The following is a 20921-nucleotide window of genomic DNA, read 5'->3' on the forward strand; positions in this document are numbered from 1 at the left end:
TACTATCTCAGAGATTCTATAACTTTTTCTCCAGACATTCAAAGCCAGTTCCAATTGACCTCCTCAAGCATGTTCTCACTGTTCTTCCATGCAAAATTTCATCTAAATTCTAATGAAGTTCTAAATTCAGTGAATGTTTATTAACATTTCCTGTGTGCAAAACACTTTACTAGATGCTGAGAGAGATACAAAGTCTAGCTAGGACATGGTCACTTCCTTCATGGACTTACACTTTAGAAGGGAAATAGACACACTCACAAATAACTACAATACAGAATAATAATGCATGATAAATGAATAAGGGAGGTACAAAGTGCTCTGTGAGGTTTACAGTAGGGCTGGTCATTACTGACTTGGAAGGGCCAGGGGAGGCTTCTTGGAAGAGGTGGCATTTGAACTGAACTTTAAAGGACCAGGAGGAATTCAACATCTGAAGAGTGGAGAAAACATTCTGAGAAATGTGAAATTGTGCAAAGACAGAAAAATGTGAGACACATATGAGGATGGCAAGGAATCCAGTTTGTTTGGAGCGTAGAGTATGCGGAGGAACACCATAATAATATAATCAGCCAACCAACAAGCATTTAGTGCCTACTATGTGGTGGGTACTATGTTTAGCACTGAGAATATGAAGAAAGGCATGAGACAGCTCAAATTCTCATTGGGAGAGACAACACGCAAAAAACTGAGGCCCTACTTGCCTCATGTTGTTGTTAGAGGAGCAAGTAAAATTATGGGCAGCTAGGTGGCACAGTTGATAGAGTGCCAGGCCTGGAAGCTGGAAGACTAGTCTTCCAGAGTTCAGATCTAGCCTCAGACACTTATTAGCTGTGTGACCCTGGGCAAGTCACTTAACCCTCTTTGCCTCAATTTCCTCATCTGCAAAATGAGATGAAGAAGGAAATGGCAAACCACTTCTGTATCTTTGCCAAGAAAACCCCCCAATGGGGTTACAGAGTCAGACATGACTAAACAATAAAGTTATGCACATGAATGCTTCAAAAAATATAAAGTGGCACATCCAATTCAATAAACAGTTATTAAGTACCTGCTATGTGCCAGGCACTGCGCTAAACCCTGGGGGTACAAATAAAAAGAAAAAAGAAGCTTACAATCTAATGAGGGAAGACAAAATATAATAGGAAGCTGAAAAGGGGGTGTGGTGGTATGGTAGAGAAGTAAGTCAGAGAAATTCCAAAGTAGTACAACCAATGACCCCATCGCTTATAGTTGTTAGTTCTGATATTCAGTTGTTTTTTTATGGGTGGGGAAGAAGTGCCAAACCCTGTCATTACCTTTCCTCAAATCCCTGGATTCCTATTCAGAATGGCTGTCCAGGACTGGTGGTGGTGGGAGTTGATGGGGGTAGGAGAAGGGATATGGAGGGTATAATCCAACTGTGACAATAGAAAAGCAGCCTGCTGTAGTAGAAAGAGCTAGCTCTGGAGTCAGAGGCCTTTGGTTTAAATGCCACCTTTGAGGCTTATTACTGTGGTGAACTTGGGCAAGTTATAACCTTCTGGCCTCAGTTTCCTCATTTATAAAATGAAGAGGCTGGACTACAGTCCCTAGATCCCATAGATCAGGATCTATGATCCATCCAAAGTTTTGTCGTCCCTATGGGGGTCAAACCCAAGGGAGTTAGCTTTGTATAGTGTGAAGAATGCTAGATCTAGATTCCAAAGATCTGGGTTTGAATCCTGGATCTGCTAATTCCTCCATGTGTGACCTTGGGAAAATCACTTAACAGGGCTGACCTCAGTTTTACTTAGTTGCAAAGTGAGAGCATTGGACTAAATAGTCTCTAAAATTCCTTATAGTTTCATGTTCTATTATAGTATTTACAAATCTTATATATTATTAAATTATTATATATAATGTCAGTAATTTTGGCCTTGATAATGCTGAGCTCTGACTCGGAAGGCTTAGCTCCCTACACGGTTTAACATTCCCCTCCATCCACCCTAGTAGAGAAATCCTCACTGTCCAAGGGGCCCCAAACCTCTCCCTTCATCAAACATCTATCAAACAATCGATAAACATTTATTAATTCCTTACTATGGGCAGGCACTAGGGATCCTTCCAGGACTGGTCCAGGTTTTAAAAAAACTCCTGCCTCTAGGCAGGGTATAATGGGAGGGCAGATCCCTCAAACCCTGCAGTCAAGCTGTTAGGACAGTCCAATAATCTATGAAATAATTTGCTTAGAGGTCACCAGAAGATGCAAAGGGGTTTACTAGGGAGACACAAACAAAATCATAGATGCACACGGAGGAACTGATTGATCTATTCACCGTAGTGAACATTGAAATCATTGAGAAATGAGTTTTTTGGTTTTTTTAATTCCCAGGTTCCCCAGCAGTTTTTGTTATACCATGGGCAATCACTCGGCGCTTGCTGGAAAATGATGGGTAAGCTATCAGCCATGTTTGAGAAAAGAGATAAAGGGGTCATGCTTGCTACAACGCCTTGCTTTGGCATTCAGAAAGGAAGCTTTATGGGTGTTTCAAAGGAGAGCCATATTTCTCAAATGGGGGTGGAGGGATGAGGGAGGAAGATATTAAGACGTAGAAGAACTCTAATATGTCCTTGGAAATGTGAGCTGTGAGACTCCAAATATTTGTTTGGAAGTGGTGACAGAGTTCTATGATGGGCTAGACCACCTTTCTTCAATTCCTGGGCTCTCTTCTCATTATCTCCCTTCTTAGCTAATCTTTAAAATAGGCTGTAATACCAGAGGGAAGCCAGGGTTGCAGGACTTCAAATAGTCATTCGTTTGTTTTTTTTTCTTAATCCTATTTTATTTTTTGTTAAACAAACATTTATTTTCTCTCCCTTCCACCCACTGAAAGAAGGAAAAAGAAAAAAACTCTTGTAACAAATATATTGCCTGACTCTGGTTTTCATAAACTAAAGGCTAGTTTTCTCCATTTCCTACTGAGTCCTCCCTCTGCACCCCTCCCTCCCCATCTAGGCTTTTAAGATTCTTGTGATGCCATGAGGGAGATTGCAGTTGGCACAGTTATTTGTTAGTGGCAGTGACTGAATGACCAACCTTGGACTCTTTTGGGGATGTAGGAAGGGGTGGCAGGGGTGGAGGGGTGGGAATGTGAGGCAATATGGGAGGGTGGCAAGGGAAGGGGAGATGGAAGTGGAGGGGCTCCTAGGATCAGAAAGTTTGCTATGGAGAAATCTTGACTCTGTCGCCATCACTGAAATGCAGTCAGCCGTGAATGGTTTCTCTGGGCCCCATCAAGGGCTGCGACTGAGCCAGGTTCTTGGGGCTGGACAGAATATTCCCTGGTTTAGGGAGCAGAGGAAAGTTACAGCAGAGAAGTTCCTGTGCCAGCTGAGGTCAGATGGGCCAAGGTCAAGGCCCCAGATATATCTTTTTTTTTTTCATTTATGTATTTTTAAACTTATGAACTTAAGCAAGCATTTCCATAACATACTATAATTTAAAAAAAGATGATTGTGAATCTTATTGGATTTTCATGAGAACCCCATGAGGTAGGTATAATCATTATCCCCATTTTACAGATAAGGAAAGAGAATCTGAGAAAAATTAAATGATTGCTTCTAAGTGTCAGAGATAAGACTTGAACCCAGATCTTCCTGACCCCAAATCCAGTGTTTCATCCCCTCAGCTATACTGCCTGCCTTTCAACTCTAACTTCTAGTTTCTTCAGCTGGAAAGCTCCCAGTGCCCACAGGAACAAGCAGAGTAGCTCCGTGTTTGGGGTACTGCCATGCTGACTCTGCAGCCTCCAGCTCCCACAGCTTCACAAAACCTGAGGGCCACAGAAATGTTCCACATTTGGTATGGAAGAGCAATTTGGGGGAAACAACATGGTGTAAAGGAAAGACTGATTAACTTGTAGCTAGGTAGCAGAATGGCTAGAACACTGGGTCAGGAGTCAGGAAGACATAAGTGCAAATTCAGCCTCAGATACTTACCACCTAGGTGACCCTGGACAAGTCACTTAACCTCTGTCTCAATTTCCTCAACTATAAAGTGGACACATAATAGCACCTATCTGTCGTGAAGACCAAAAGAGATATTTGTAAAGTGCTTAGCAGAGTGCCTAGCACATGGTAGGTGCTTAATAAATACCTCTTTCCTGCCTTCCTTCCTTCCTGTCCTAAGAACTAAATTTAAATCCTAGCTCTGGCCACTATGGCTAATCATTCAACTTCACCAGTTCTCCGTTCCCTCAGCTGTACAATGAGGGGGTTGGGGTAGATGCCTTCTAATCCATATCCAGATGCCTTCCAATTCCAGATCTACGATTCCTATGAAACCTATTCTCTCCTCATCTGTCGTACCCTGACAACAAATACAATAACAGCAATCTACACCAGCCTCAACTATGTACTTCCTGTAGGTGCTGGGACATTAATGCCAACCCATTCATCTGGTGGATCATTCGGGGACCTATCAGTGTCTCCATCGTGGTGAGTTGCCTTCCTTCCTGAAGCCTGATTCTGGGATGAAGTGGCTCAGGCAGGGTACTGGATCAAATCTACCAGTTTGCCTAGGCTGACTGAAATGGGGTCCAGTGTTCAGAGGACTGGTAGGAGGAAGAGAGATTATTCTTACTCGGGATGGTTCCACTCTAGTCAAGACACGTTTTGAGTGTTGTGAAGTAAGGGTCAGGGGGCCTAAGGGAACAAAAGGAGGGTTTGAATTGGGGGCCGGATGGAGGTATAACAGGATTAGTCTTCATAATAGAGTTACATTTAGTGTTATAGTCACTGATGACCTAGAGTCTATCCTGAGGAAGGACACTAGGAATGAAGTCTGAAAACCACGTCATAAGGGACCAGGGGATGTTCAGCCTGGAACAGAGAAGACATGGAACCATGATACTCATCATTAGATATTTGAAGGGTTTTCGTATGAAAGAAGGAATAGATATAATCTTTGTAGTTCCTGGAGACAGAATACATTTGGCTAAATGTGATTCATGAGTATTTAGAAAGAGAATTAACTATGGCCAGCCTGCCATTTACTTTTGATATTGAGAGGAGCATTGATGACTGGGTTTTCATGCGTTCCTTTGTTGGAAATGACTTCCTGGGCAAAGACACATGGAGGGCACTTGATTCAGGAGGAAACAATTCCCTCTGAAAACCCATTAATGGGTCCCCTCCATCATCAAAAAGGTCCAGTGAAAAGCCTTGGCCAGGCTGACTCATGGGAGGACAGAGATTAAAGAGGTCAGTGCATGTCTTTGGGAAGCCAAGACTAGTTCCATCTGGTTTTCTTCTGGAAGATCTGGGTTATCTTTTAAAAGATATCTTGTAATTTTGTAACTTTCCCTTCTCTTTTCCTCTACAATTACCAGCAAAAAATCCCCTTAGAAAACCTACAAGAGGACTGTGTGCTTATTCCAGATACGGATAAATATTTGTTAAGCTCTTTGTAAACTTTAAAGTATTCTATAAATGCTAGCTCTTATTATCCTTAAGATGGTAGGGCAGGGCAGATATGGGGGGGACAGGAGAAAGACTACTGGACTTGGAGTCAGAAGCCTGCCCTGCTGAATTCTGCTTCTTTACTTAAGTGTCTTTATCCTTTTTAAAGGCTGGTGAGGTGGAAAGAGCACTGGACCTAATGTTGGAAGACCCTATTCTGAGTCCTAATCCTAATTAGCTTTAATACTAGCTGTGGGATGACCCTTTAGTTGTATGAACCTATATGAGCCTCAGTTTTCTTCTCTATAAAATGATAATAATAATAATAGTTCCTATCCATATATCACTGTAAGCCCCATGGAGTACTTTATATACATTCTCTGATGTGGTCTACTCACAACAATACTGTAAGGTGAATGCTATTAGTGTCTCCATTTCACAGATGAAGAAACTGAGGTGCTAAAAGGTTAAACGATTTGCCTATGGTCGCACAAGTGCCTGACGGGGAAGTTGAACCTACATCTTCCTGACTCTAGACCCTGATGCGCTATCTCCTGAGTCACATTGATTCTCCTGTGCCTACAAGTTCTTATAATAAAGTGTCTTGTAGACCTTAATGTAGTATGTTGTTATTGTTCAGTCATTTCAGTCGTGTCTGACTCTTTGTGACCCCATTTGGGGTTTTCTGGGCAAAAATACTGGAGCAGTTTGCCATTTCCATTTCCTGCTCATTTTACAGGTGAGAAAACTAAGGCAAACAGGGTTAAATGACTTGCCCAGGTCACACAGCTAATAAGAAGAGTCTGAGGCCAGATTTGAACTTAGGTCTTCCTGACTCCAGTCCTAGTACTCTATCCACTGCAACATCTAGTTGCCCTGTACTATATTATCTCTATAGTTAAAGGCAACTGAGTGGAACAATGGATAGAGTGCTGGGCCTGGAGTCAGGAAGACCTAATTCAAATTCAGCCTCAGGCACCTCCTAGCCACGTGATGCTGGGCAAGACATTTAACCACTGTTTGCTTCAGCTTCTTGATCTGTAAAATGGGGTAATAATAATAGCACCTACCTCCCATAGCATAATACCTGGCACACAGTAGGCACTATGTTAGCTAGATAGATAAAGAGCTGTAGTGAAGGAGACCCCAGTTGAAATCCTGCTTCAGACAAGCTGTGTGAGTTTGGGCAAGTCATTTCACCTCTTTTTGCTTCACTTTCCTCTACCGTAAAATGGGGATAATAATAGTGCCTACCTCACAGGGTTATTGTGAAGATCATATGAGTTAATATTTGTAAAGTGCTTAGCACAGAGCCTGGCACATAGTAGGTGCCTAATAAATGCTTGTTTCTTCCCTTACTATATAAGTGTTAGTAATTATTGCTTTACAAGGTGTCTTAAAAGTCTTAGCACAGTTCCAAGCTTTAATAACTTACTATAGATGTTCAAATAGCTTAAAATTTGATAACTTTAATAACTTTAATAACTTACTATAGTTGTTTAAATGGCTTAAGATTTGTGTTTAAGCTATTTTTAAATAGCTTAAGCTTTGATAGTTCAAAGCTGCACTAAGACTTTTGGAACACCCTACATTTTATTGGCACTTGCTGATAATTTGTGGTAAGGTATGGAATCATTAGGCCTACCATGAAGTAGGGAGGCAGAACCTTGAGACAGACATGCCTAGGTCCCTGACCAGTTCCAGCCTACTGTCTTTCACATTCCAGTGAAGGATACTCAGGCACTTCCTTCATGTGACTATTACCACCCATTCCTTCCCCTGAATTCCCCTCACTCAGCTGTCTCAGGAGAAAGAAGGCTCAGGCTTCCAACATCTCATACCATAGATCAAGCTCTAGTGTTAGAGTTTGTTATTGTGTTTGTTTTTTGTTCTTGAAGAGGACCATGACATCAAGGAGATGATGACATGATTTGTAGTTGACTTTGATTTGAGTGAGGGAGGGCTATGCAAAGTCACCAGCCTCACTTTCTCCTCCAGAGCCATCTGGGACCGGTGGCCAGATATTCAGCTTTGGAGATGGCCCAGCTATTAGAGTCTAGAGGTGAACCTTAGTATTTATCTCAACCAACCCACTTATTTTACAGGTGAGGCCCAGCAAGATCAAATACATTGTCCAAGGCCACATAAATAGTAAGTGACAAAGCCAGGATTTAAATGCAGTTTTCCCTGACTCCAAATACAGAACTTTTTCTGCTGTTCCACACATCCCTAATATGCCATGCTGTCTCAAGAATAAACACACAATTTTCTTTGAGGCTTTCTTGGAAAAGACAAAGGAAAGTTTTACAAATTGTAAAAACTTAGCCTGGGTGATATAGTGCTAGATTTACAGATTAGAAGACCCAAATTTAAATCCTGTTGCAGACTCTCTGTGCAAGGTACTTAAAAAAAAAAACATTATGCCTCAGTTTCAATATATATATAAAATGAAGGAGTAGGACTTGATGGTCTTTAAGTTTTCTTCCAGCTCTAAACCTGTGATCTTTTCACTTGCCTATCTATAGTTATTCAGCAAGTACATAAATATCAGAGTCAGGATTTCAACTCAGGTCTTTTATGAAACTCTGTCTATTGTACTACACTGTAAGAAGGGTAGACTAGCCATATGAGAGGTGGTGGAGGACCAGCATCTGAGTGTCCTCACTGACCTTTGCCTCTTATCTTCCTTTGCTTTTACAGGTTAATTTCATCCTTTTTGTGAATATTCTAAGGATTCTAATGAAAAAGCTCAAAACCCCAGAAATGAGAGGAAATGACATGAGTCATTACAAGTGAGCAGAACCTTGTTGTCAAAGACTTAATGCTAATTGATGGGCACCTGCTCTTATCTCAGTTCTGTGCTCAGTGCTGTGGGGGTAAGAGGGAAATAAAGGTCATGATCCCAGCCCTCAAAAAGCTTATAGTCTTTAAAAGAAAAGCTTACAGACTGTTTTATCATTATTACCACCACCTATTTCACACACACCCACACACTCAAAGAAGGCCTTCTGGAGTAAGTGGGATTGATCTGGGTCTTGAAGGGGTCAGACTAGAACTCGCATCTTGTTCTCATGTCCTTCAATGTCCATCCACAGGCGACTGGCCAAGTCTACCCTTCTGCTGATCCCCCTCTTTGGTATACACTATATTGTCTTTGCTCTTTACCCTGAAGATACCATGGAGATAAAGCTGTTTTTTGAGTTGGCACTTAGCTCATTTCAGGTAATTTTCAGAGAATGTGAGTCTTAAGCCGCAAGAGAAAGACCTCTGTGTGTGCGTGCATGTGTGCGTGTGTGTGTGTGTGTGTGTGTGTGTGTGTGTGTGAGAGAGAGACCCCTTTAGTAATCTAGTGGACCCTTTCTTAAATGCACAAAGTGAAATCCATAGGATTACAAAGGAAATCAATTATATTGAAAAATAGTTATCAAAATACGTGCTTTTTTTTTTTTAAAAAAATAAGTTCATAGACCCCTAGCTTAAGAATCCCAGCTTTAGAGGAAAAATAATAGCGCAGTGACAGACAGGAGTCTTCATAAGAATTCCCAGGGCATGGCTTGGTTTGTTGGCTAGCTCACGGAGTAGGACACTGAGCCTTGAGCAATAAGATCTGCGACTGAATCTTGGATGTACTGTGTGACCGTGAGCAACTTATCTATCTAGCTTCCCATCTATAAGGTAAAAGCAAAGAATTCACTCCTACTTTAGGGGGATGTTGTAAGGATCAGAAAGATAATGTATATGAAATTCTTTCTTTAGATGGAACACAATTATTTTTCACGTACTTCATAATATCCTATAACTGAGTCTACAGAGCAGGGATGCACTGGATACTCTTCATGTCTGCTGTAACAGAACTAGTGCTTGGAACAAGAAATAGAATGATTGGGTTGGTGCTAATATATTTGGCAGAAAACCTGGAATTCTGGAGAGTCTTATTAATATCAAATCATAATGTTGAAACCCGGCTTTTGATGTTTCCTAGTTCTTGATGAGAAGTAATCATAGTACAGTGGAAAGGCTGCTAGATTTATAGTCAAAGGACATGAGTTCACTATTCACTACCTATAAGATTTTGAGCCTCAGTCTCTTCATCTATGAAATGAGATGTAGACTAGAAAACCTTTATGATTTCTTCCAGTTCTTTCAGTTCTAGGACTTTATGATCCCAAGTGTCCTTGAGAGTATATTTGGGTTGGAAGGAAGATTTCCCCATGGTCAGCATCCTCTATATCACTCAAAGAGAAGTAGGCCGAAAGCACCTAGTCAGAGTCCTGCCTAGCATTCTTGGCATCCAGAGCAAATAGTACAAAATGTACCCTCAAATCAACTTTTAGTAACAAATTCAGTATTGAGGGTGAGGGAAAGATCATGGGACACACATCCTCATAGGGATAGGGTGTGGGGGAAACAGACCTTAGGACAAGATGAGATCAACGTTGAGAAGCTGCTTATCAGTGGTACAGCTGCCTAGGGAGCAGATTAGGAGTAGAGAGGAAGAACCACTATTTTTTTCCTTTCAAAAAATTTTTATAGGGCAGCTAGGTGGCACAGTGGATATAGCACCGGCCCTGAAGTCAGGAGGACCTGAGTTCAAATCCAGCCTCAGACCAAACACTTGGTACTTACTAGCTGTGTGACCCTGGGCAAGTCACTTAACCCCAATTGCCTAAAAAACCAAAAACAAACAAACAGATTTTTATTTTTTTGCAATTAGATGTAAAGACAATTTTATCATTTATTTATTTATTATGGTCAGGCCTAGCATTTGCTTTTTTTACTTTAATAATATTTTACTTTTCCCAATTACATGTCAAAACTATTTTTAATATTCATTTTTTAAAATTCTAGGTTCCAAATTCTCTCCCTCCCTCCTCCTTCCCCCCCTCCTGAGACAGTAAGCAATTTGATATGTTACACGTGCACAATCATGCAAAACATTTCTATATTAGTCATGTTGTAAAAGAAGACACAAACCAAAAGCAAACAAAAAAAAATCAACACAAAAAAATAAAGTGAAAAATAATAAGTTTCAATCTGCATTCAGACTCCATCAGTTCTTTCTCTAGAGGTAGATAGCATTTTTCATCAGAAGAACCACTATTTTAAATTTACCAGTCTTTTACTAGGTGCTCAACTCAGTAGTTTCTATATGCTGGAATATAAGTGCTGTCAGAGTCCTCCAAATTTTAGTGGCCCTAGCTTTGTTAAGATTCCATGCCTGCCTTCTCATACCCGTTTGCAAAGACAAATAAAAGACTTTAGGTGACTGCTTTCATGATGCTGCATTGTAGGAGGCATGGAATTCCCTGAGAATTTTGATCATGAAAGGAAACAATTTACATTGCCTGGTACTTTTTGGTGTTCCAAAGTAGCCTGTTCCAAGTGCTACATCTGTTGTCTCCCTGGGAGAAGTAGATAGGGTGGGTGACATTAACTTCACTGGTCACTGAGAAAGAAGAAGCCAGGAGAGAGCTGGAATGATGGGCCTGGGGTCACACAGCTAGAGCTAGTCAGTGGCAAGAGACAGGATGAAACCCCAGGTTTCTAAACTTCCAGCTCAGGGCTCTTTCCACTCGTGGACTGAGACTTCCTGTTTTCCTGAAGTAGTGGTTTGTGGTCAGTTCTTCTGAATGCCCAAGTTAAGTCCACTCAGCTACTTTTCATGTGTGTGACTGGTCAAAGGCAAAACAAAAAAGTACTTTCTGAAGTTTTCATAAGACTTTGTTTTGTTTTGTTTTTTCACTGACAACTCACATGAAAAGAAATAACCTTTCAAATTTGCTTATATAAGGTCAGTTTTTTCTGAGGATAATGACTATACAACTATGAAAAAACTAAGTAAGCAGGCTGCTTTTTCACGGCCCTGGCTTCCTACCCTCTCCTGGCCAGGATGAACCGCTATTGGAGGGATAGGAGATTGGAGTAGTAGGCAGGTCTAGCTTTATATGCATTTGAACTAAGAAGTAACCTTCATTAAGAGTGATTTAAGGGTCACCAGCAAGACTCTTTGCCCCAGATATCTTCTTCACTGTTGACCTGTTGCTGATGTTCAAATTTCTACTGAACAGTCATTTCTTTGGTCTTAGCTTCATCTCTTGTTAAAATACAAATTCTAATGAAATTGGGTAATTTGATAAAAATGATATTAATGCCTTAGTATGAATTAATTTACAAAATCTTTTCTTCCTCTGTGAGAGATGAAAGTTGGTTTTATGGAGAGAAGGGAATAGGGGAGGGAGGACAGAATGAAGAGAGAGAGATACAAAACATAGGACTGTGCTCAACAATAGTAAACATTCATTAAGTGCCTACCATTACAGAGAACTGTACTAGATATGAGAAGATACAAAGTTTCAAATGTAGGATCCCTACTCTCATGGAGCTTATAGTCTAATAAGAGGATTACACCAGGACTGATAACTAAAACACACAATTCCATGATAAATGCATTAAACAGATATAAAACAATATACTATGTAAATCTCAGAGGAAAGGTTGTTAAAGATGTGGAAGACTAGGGAAGATTTGAGTTGGACTTTAAAATCTGAGGAGGAATTCACCGGGCAAAGGGAAAAGAGGGCGTTCTAGGCATACGGAGCAACATGAGCACAGATATGGAGGTAGGAGAACGCAGTGTGTTTTCAGGTACAGGGAAGAGTTCAGTTTGACTGGAACATACAATGTGTGGAATGGAATAATATGAGATAAAGTTGGAAAGATAAACTGGTGCCAGATTGTGAGAGGCCTTGAATGTTAGTCAAAGAGATTTGAGCTTTACTCAGGAGGTAATAGGGATCTACTATTTTTATTTTTAAATAAAGGAAATACAGTCCTTTGTTATCTGTTTAGATAAGTCAGTGTGAGAGATCTTCCAAAAAGCCTGTTGGCCAGAGGATAAATGTGTCTAAATACTGTGCCTACATTTATTCCTTTTGTTGTATCTGTTTCTGAATGGAATATTGTAGTCTTCATAAAATTTGACATTTTTCAAAGATTGTTGGTAATGTTTGGGTGTTGGCAGATTTTGGTGACTCATGCTTGGGGAAATTGCTGAGAGTTGTAAACTGGCTGTCTCAAGACTATAACCCTAACTGGGAAGTGCTGAGCAGAGTATTTACATGTCCAAGAAAGGCTATAATGGTTAACGGGAAAATGGGCAGCCAAGGAGCAATATGAGGGCACTGTGCACCTGCTGTTAAAGGGCCAGAATCACCAAAACTGGAAAGGCGACAGGAGAAAGCTCTACCACAGGCTGGCCCTGGGAATCCCAGCAGAGTCAATCCACAATGTGTATTTTATACTCACTGTTTGGGGTGTGTTTGACTTCTGTACTCTACAGTGGCTGGTCATTGAGGGAAAATATTGCAGAGGGAACTAAACGTAATAGAAGAGAATGAGTAAATATCCTTCAACTCATACAATCTCGGTAGATAAAAAGACCGCGTACAAGAAACCAATTAATATTTAAAAAGAAGATGGAAGTGTTGACACAAATGAGGAAGGAGTGGACATCATGAGATGTAATAAATCAGTGGAAGGCTTTGTAGAGAAAGCTGTATTTGGAGTGAGGATTTGAAGGAGAAGACAGGGCATGGATTAATAAAGAAGAGAAGTGTGGGGAGGCATTTTGCATTTCAGGTATTTGGGGAAGTGGATATAAAAATGCACTGAGTAGGGAGTAGCACTGAGATATATACCTTGAGTTCCAATAGTTTTATAATATTATAATAATTTAAATTATATCTGATACTTTAGCTCATTTGAGTCTCATAATATCCCTAATTTCCACATATTATTATTCCCATTTTAAAAAAGAAGAAACTGAGACTCTAAAAGGTTAAGTGACTTACCCAGGGGTCCTACAGCTAGTAGGTGTTGGAGGCAGGATTTGAACCCAGATCTTCTAAGTATGGCACTCTATGCATGACACCAACCAAGCTGTCTTTCAAAGAAATTTGACACGTCAGGTGTTTTGGTGCCTGGGGCAGCCTCATGGCCTGTGGATAGAAATGGAAAGTTAGAGGGCATAGCAGATCATGAGATCTTAGATCTAGAGCTGCCATGCACCAGAGACCATCTAGTCCAACCATTTCATTTTACAGATGAGCCCTGGGGGAGGCTGAGTGACTTGCCTGAATCACACAGGTGGTGAGCATCAGAGGTCTTATAGACTTAGACCCAGGTCCTTCACAAAACTAGTATTCTTTCCACTGTACCATGATGCTTCCCATGGAGAAATCTGCCTTTTCTGTCCTGAGACACACTTGTAAGGGAGTTCTAGATAGGACCTGTTAGGCTGCCTTTCTACCTTCTAACACTGTGGCTCTTTTCCTTCCACAGGGCTTGGTGGTGGCCATACTTTACTGCTTCCTCAATGGGGAGGTAGGTATTCATAGGATACTTCAGAAGAGTCAAAGATTTCTAGTACAGGGAAGAAAAGGTAACTTGGAAGAATGTCTGGAATGGGTTGGGGCCAGGAGGCTGGAGACCTTGGGACAAACCCAGAGGAAAAGGGCCCTGAAGCCTGCCCAGTTTCAGCTTCTGCCAGCCTGTTCTAGTCTTTGAGTAGCACATACTTTATAGCTGCACTGAAGATGATATTTAAGAACCTAGGAAGAAAGGAACCATGAGAAGAAAATATCAGATTCCCTTAAATCGCCAGAAGCATTAGAGGGGTTGGTCATGCTAGGTAACCGCCTGCCTCTATGCTGGCTGCCCTATTCCAGGATATACCATGGTCTTCAGAAAAGGTTCTGAAACTTCTCCTCATCTCCCCATGTACTGACTATAGAATCAGAAATCAATGCAGTTTCTCCCATCCCTTCACTGATCCCCTGGAATGGAGAGATGGTTAGGAGGGTATACCCTTAAGTCGCCAATTACTTGTCAAGTTCTTGCTGTGTCCCCCACTCTGTGTTGGGTGCTGTATCAGAAACAAAATAATAGAGACAGGAAACAATGTTATAAATTAAGTTACAGAGATGTTTTTCTACTCTGTGTTTAGGATTCATTTATATGATATTATCATGAGATGATATTAGGACAACTTTATTTGGGTTTTTGCCTATGTAAGATGTGGTCTTTGCTTTCAATGAGCTGGTAGTTTAGCTGGACAAAGGAGAGAGAGAGAGTGAATAAATCAAAATTTTCTATTTTCCTCTTCAAAGTGGTTAGTTTTTAGAGGTGCAGGTAGGGATGTGCTGGAGCCAGCTTGAAGGGGCTGGTGAGAGCTGATTGTTTAAATTTCAGTGTAAGCATTTACACCTAAAACCCAGCAAAGGCTGCAAATTAGTACTTAGTTTTAGTGATCATCTAAACTAAAGAAAGTGACAGAGAAAATGTTAACAATGCACATTAAACTTTAAAGTGCGTTATGTGTAAATTTTTTCTCCTGAAAAGCTGGTGGTTCAACATTTACCAGCATACCCTTGAGCATAAGAAGACTGAATTCTTATTCCAACAGTAAGTTGGTTTAAAATGGTTCAGGAACCCCTTTGGGATGATCTTCAGAGTTCATTTATGAGCCACGAAAGATAGGATCTCACTATTTCATAGTCCTACTTTGTTTTTTGAACAAAAACTGCATTCCTTAGCTTACTTTATTCATTAGGCCTTTGTTCTGAGCCTTTTCCGAAACAATTTTGGAAATTTCCAAAAAGTTGAGTTTTCCTTAAAGGGGAAAGATGTGTCACCACCATGGAGGACAGTCAAAAGAATGTCTGTAAGGCAATTCCAAATGAGCAGCACCATCAGAGTAAGTGTACTCCAAAAGTGACTGATTTGATGGGAGCAACACTTACTTGAAAATATGAGCTGTGGTGAGTTCGTTTAGAGAAAAGAAATTCATCTTAGTTCCAAGACAATGTGGGGTTAAGTCCTAAATGGCTGACACAGACTAGACATGCCAAAGAAGTACAGAATGGAGAGAGAGATTGCTGAGGGCTAGAACATTTCGGGAAGGTTTCCTGGGGAAGGGGGAATTGGAGCTGGACCATGAAAGAAGACTAACAATCAATCAACAACCACATATGAAGCACTGACTGCTATTTGCTAGGTGCTATCCTAAGCGCCGGGAATACAAAGACTGAAGAGAAAAAGTCAGGCCCTAAAGGAGCTTACATTCTCCTGAGGGGCTGGGGTGAATAGCCAAGAAAGAATGGAAGAGGGTTTCAGGCTTGTGGCACAGCAGGAGCAAAGGCGGAGAGCTGAGAATGAGTATGAAATATACGTGTGGATCATGTTGGTTAGAAAATGCTCTTCTTGTCTCGGGGCAGGTGCAGCTGGAGATCCAGAGAAAATGGCGGCAGCGGCACTTGAATAACTGGTTCTGGACACGTCCATCTCTGAGCTCCTCCTTCAGCAGTGGAGCTAGTGGCCTCACCCACATGACAAAAACCTGCTCATTGGAGCAGGGCAGAGGAACTGTCTGGAAAGCCAGTGTCATCTGAGAGGCCAGGGGCTAGGTGGATGGGAGAGGTATTGGTGGGGGATTGAGCACATCAACAGGCACTGGACTGCTCTGGAAAGGTGTAAGAGTCAGTAGGTGTCAGTAGAGATAGGGTTCTCTGAGAGGTCACTGTACCCTACGGAGCCATTGAGACTGTGGAATACCTTCCATAGTGACAGTGACAACTTTCATATTCCCAGCCTGGGTCTACTTCCTTTCGCTTTTTCCTTTCTTTAGAGTGCCAGTTCCTGATCTCACTTGGTTACCTCCCTCCCTCAGTTCTTGGTCAGGCCTCTCTGAGATAGAAGAAGAGGAATCCCCAAAGCAAAGAAATTAAAATTGTGTTGAGCATGTGCAGAGGAAGATGGCTGGGATGGAGAAGAGACTTGAAGACATGTCATAGGAAGAATGATGGAAAGATCTGAATATTTTCAGGAAAACAACTTTTCAAATATTTGAAGGGTTGTCTCATGGAAGAGAGAATATATCTGACCTATGAGTGTGGTTCCATAGGCAAAACTAAAACCAACTGGTGTAAGTTTCAAATATACAGATTTTGGCTCAGTGTAAGAACTTTTTGGCAAGGATAGCTGTCCAAGGACAGAATGGGCTGCCTAGTGATAGTGAGATGACCACTAGTTAGAGATTACAGTAGTGGAAATTCATGCACTCAGGATCAAGTTGGACTGAATAACCTCTGAGACTCCTTCCCGCCCTGGATTCTGTGATTTTGTCTGGAGGCAAGGGGAGAGTAAGTTCAGTAGGGATAGTTGGGGTGCTATCTCTAGGTCCCAGCTCGGATATTTGGACATTTGGAAAGTGGAAGCTGCTGAAAACCAGCAGCCTGTTACAACTATTTAGTGCTTTTTAGTGCTTTACAACTGAAGGGGAAGAGAAGAAAAGGATGTGTTAATAAATCTTGACAGTGGTAGTGATTCATTCCTTATTTATAGGAAAAAAGACATTTTGGGGTACTTGGAGGAAGGAATTGAGAATCCCAAGTTTTTTTCTTACTCTCTTAGGAATTGGAACATGATGGAAAGGCCAGTTCACCTTTACAGACCTCTCCCTCTTTCTCCCCTTCTATACACATAGCAGAAGAGTCAGAGAAGCCTCTTGAATCATGGGATTCTTCTTCCTATCCATTCTCAGCCCTTGCAAAATAGTGAAGAGGTGAATTTGGTCTCTAGCCCTCTTCTGTCTCCTCCCCCTCTTCATCTCTCTTATACCTATATCTGTGTCCCATGCTACCCTCTTGAGTCACCTACTGTTATCATGGTCATCCCACCCCCAACATTGTAATTTACCTGATTTGTATTCTGTCCCTCACTCTCCCTGGTCAGTCCAAGGTGACAACTAATGTAGTAATCTAATAAAAGACAGGTAGTGAAGTGGAAAGAGAACTGGATATTGATTCAAAGGACGTAGGTTCAAATCCTGGTCTGTTACTTATTATCTGTATGACCTTGGGGAGGTCACTTAACTTCTCTGATACTCAATTTCCTTATATATAAAATGTGGAAATTGGACTAGAATGGTTTCTAAGTTTCTTTCCAGCTCTATATCCTATGATCCAAATCTTATCACACCTCTCTTTCTCCTGACATGTGCTTAAGGAAGAAGGTGAGAGGAGAATCCTGCCCTCCCTTTACCCCCAGGTTTATGTGTGTGATTTTTGTGAGGCCAGGGGAGGAGAGAGTGTACAGTAGGATAATGTGGGCAAAGGGTCAAATATTATGGAGGATAAGGGCTGGATAGAGGCCATTAGATTTGATGATTCAGAGATTATTAGTTATTATAAAGAGGTGTTTCACTGTATGTATACACACAGAGATATAAAAATATATTCATTTTCATAGGAGGGAGACTACATGCCTATCTTTCTTGTCTAAGCTTAGAGGAGTAACTTTAATGGAGAGGGGGATTTTAGGCTAGGTATAAAAGGAGAGTGGTGGGGCAACTAGGTGGCATAGTGGATAGAGCACCAGCCCTGAAATCAGGAGGACCTGAGTTCAAATCTGGCCTCAGACCAAGCACTTGACACTTAATAGCTGTGTGACCCTGGGCAAGTCACTTAACCCCAATTGCCTCAAAAAAAAAAGAGAGAGAGAGAGTGAGAGAGAGAGAGAGAGAGAGAGAGAGAGAGAGAGAGAGAGAGAGAAAGAGAGAGAGAGAGAGAGTGGTTCCAAGACTGGATTTGGGAGCAAGAAGGGCTTATTTCTTAAAACACACAATATGGATGTACATGGACACAACCCATGCCCGGAAGCTAAGTTCTGGGTTTGCAGAATCAGTGTTGCAGTTTGCAGGACTCAATCTTGGGGAGTGGAAGGGAATATGCTTCCCAGAAATCATTCTTTGTCTCATGCCCCCATCCAGTTTCCCTTGAGAATGTCAGAATTTGGCTCACTGTTGCCACCCTACCTAGGATCTCCCCAGAACAATAGAATATAGAATATATATAACATATAGAATAAAGACAAATAGAATTTGTCTTTACTGAAAAAGGTAAAAGTGCCCTCAGTTCTCATATAAGCATTCAGGCTAACGAAGCATCAATTACAGGACAAACTTTATTTCACCCAACACAGAAATAAGAGCAAGGAATAGGTTTGCCCCTCCATGTCATGGCTCTGTCCCTTGCTGCTCCTTGGCTTTGGGTCCTGGTTGGTTCAGGAACTCTTTATCCTCTCTCCAGGAATACTGATTTAGGATCGTTACTCTCCCAATGCCTGTATCTGTTACCATCTATGGGGGTCATTTGGTTTCCATTCCAGGAAGTCATTTGCAGCTGCCATTTGAATGAGGTTCCCTGACAGTATGGGGGAACTGCTTGGATAAATGGGCTCCCCATCTCCCCAATCTACATTTGAGTTCTCAGACTCAATGTTTGTTTTCAAGGGTCTAGAACTCTCATAATTGGAAGGCCTTAGAGATTACATACACTCCTAATACATAATTGTAGAATGTTCTCATAGGTATGATTAGAGGTGGCAAGATAATAGCAATTCAAAAAAAAAACTAAAAATTTCAAAATAAGGTAAAAAGGAAAAAGGCCAACATCACACACACACACACACACACACACACACACACAGAGGCCCAGGAAAAATGCTTGATGTTGCTCAAGTCACCTTCTTCCTCCAGACTTGCAGCGCATAGGCATCCTGGATGTGACCCCCACAGATACAACTGCTTGTCTCAAATTGAAGCTGTAGGTTTACATGGACCAGTGTCAGTCTTGGCAGGGATAGGGGTTCCTGCACACATGTACCCCAGGGTCACAAGTTCACTTTGTGTTACTCCTCTTTTATGTGCCTCCCAGCTATGAACTCTGTTCATATCTCCAGATCTGTTTCTATTGCTTTTAGAGCCCACATCGAAGAGTATAGCCCTGACTTACATGAGTCATGGTTCAGTTTTCCTCAATGTGGTATAAATGGACCAAAAAGTACCAATGGGCATGGGTACTCTTTACACTCCATCAAGTAAATAGCATTAAAGTCCCAAATCTCGCATCAGTGTTTATATGTTAGTGTGTTTTAGAGAGAAACATCTTCAACTAAATCCTCATTCTTCATCCTATCAACCTTGACCAAAGCATTCCTGGTCACACTGTCTCCATAGGCATCTCATATTAGCCCAGGAGCTCTAACCTGTGTTTCCCTCTTTTCCTCTTAGAGACTATTTTCTGATTGCATTGTAGCCCATAAAAGAGAAACAAGAATTGTTAATCTTCCTGTCACCCTTCCCAAAGCCCCTACTCAGCAAGATTTTTAGAAATGGGAGGGGAAAGTTCATCTCCCTACAAGACCTAATGACATAAGAACCAGAATTTGAAAACAGGTCCTTTTGACTCAATCCAGTACTTTGCTTCAGTATGTGTGAATTGTTAGTTATTGTGGTCTTTTACACGATTTCACAACCTAAACAATACTGCTGAATAATAACATTTTCTAAATTCTCTACTAAGGATAGCTCAGCGCTCCTGGTCTCTTCATGGGATGTCTCTCAAGTTCAAAGTTAGGGATTGAAAGGTGAGGAGAAGCATAGAAGGAAAAGCACATGCTTTGGGAAAGTAGGTCTGTTTGGGAAGGGCACTAATCTGACTGGCAAGTGGGGGTCTGGATTCTAATTTTAGCCGACACTAATTTGCTGTGTGACTTTGGACATATTGTTTCAACAATCTGGGTTTCAAATTCATTGGTCAAATTGGGAAAGTATCTTCTTTCTCTCCCTCCCAGAACGGTTGTGAGGATCAGAGAGCATTTTATTTAAAAAAATAAAAGTATCATAACGAATATAAGGTGAGCTTCATTCTATTTTGGTTTGAGACAACTAGACTTTTCTGCTGAGACTTCAGACCTTTTCTCTGACTATTGCTGCCATTGTGTGGGAAGGGAAAGGGAATTTGTTGATATCAATAGCCCTAGGTCCCTTCCTTAATTCCAGGTGCCCTTATTGGCAGACACGCTCAGAACGTGTGTAATCTGAATTACTTTGTTGACATTACTTAGTCCTTGAGGGCTGACTCTTCATTTAAAGAACAAACACCACTCCACAAAGAAACCCAGTGAGGCTTAACATTGGAAAAGGTGCACACATTTGCCTTTTGCCACTAGGCTACAGATAGAAAATGTGAGTACTGATAAGTATGTCTTGCACTTAGAACATAGATAAAAAATGTCCGAGTGCAATGTCTAGTCTCTCTTGCCGGAGAGAGGCTAAATAAAGAGGGGGTAAAAGTCCCTCTGCTGATGCAGCTGGGTGTCCCACAGTGTCCAGAGAAGACCAAGCTTCAAAGTCTCCTTGAGGTCCGGGGGTCTCTTTCCACAAAAACAATGAGCTCCCAGGCCACTCAGCCTCCGTGCCAGGAGTAAGGCCAAGGTTAGCCTAAATGACTGGGTATTTTTTAGGTTTCCCTGGGGCCAGTTACAGATTTCATCACAGGGAAAGGGACTTTTGATTAAATGTCAAGAGTTCCTGAAAATTCGGGGACAGTTTGGTTATTCCTATCCTATTCCTATTCCATCCCACTCCACTCCACAATCCTCAC

The 20921-nt window shown here is 41.4% G+C and overlaps 1 protein-coding gene across 2 annotated transcripts in view; it reads left to right on the plus strand.

The window, feature by feature from the left end:
- SCTR (secretin receptor) overlaps positions 1 to 19926 on the plus strand; it is an 80005-nt gene extending 60079 nt beyond the window's left edge. Inside the window, exons 8-13 of one of the 2 annotated variants that reach the window (XM_020963144.2) lie at positions 2351 to 2411; positions 4386 to 4455; positions 8119 to 8210; positions 8514 to 8640; positions 13759 to 13800; positions 15693 to 19926. In XM_020963144.2, coding sequence (XP_020818803.1) covers positions 2351 to 2411; positions 4386 to 4455; positions 8119 to 8210; positions 8514 to 8640; positions 13759 to 13800; positions 15693 to 15866 — 566 coding nt within the window. In that variant the 3' untranslated portion in view covers positions 15867 to 19926. The remainder of the gene's footprint in view (positions 1 to 2350; positions 2412 to 4385; positions 4456 to 8118; positions 8211 to 8513; positions 8641 to 13758; positions 13801 to 15692) is intronic. The other variant, XM_020963146.2, reaches the window with a different exon arrangement.
- Positions 19927 to 20921: the final 995 nt, after the last annotated feature.

The sequence above is a fragment of the Phascolarctos cinereus genome, unplaced genomic scaffold (assembly GCF_003287225.1).
Source record: "Phascolarctos cinereus isolate Bilbo 61053 unplaced genomic scaffold, phaCin_HiC Scaffold_726;HRSCAF=1367, whole genome shotgun sequence".
Lineage (NCBI taxonomy): Eukaryota > Metazoa > Chordata > Mammalia > Diprotodontia > Phascolarctidae > Phascolarctos > Phascolarctos cinereus.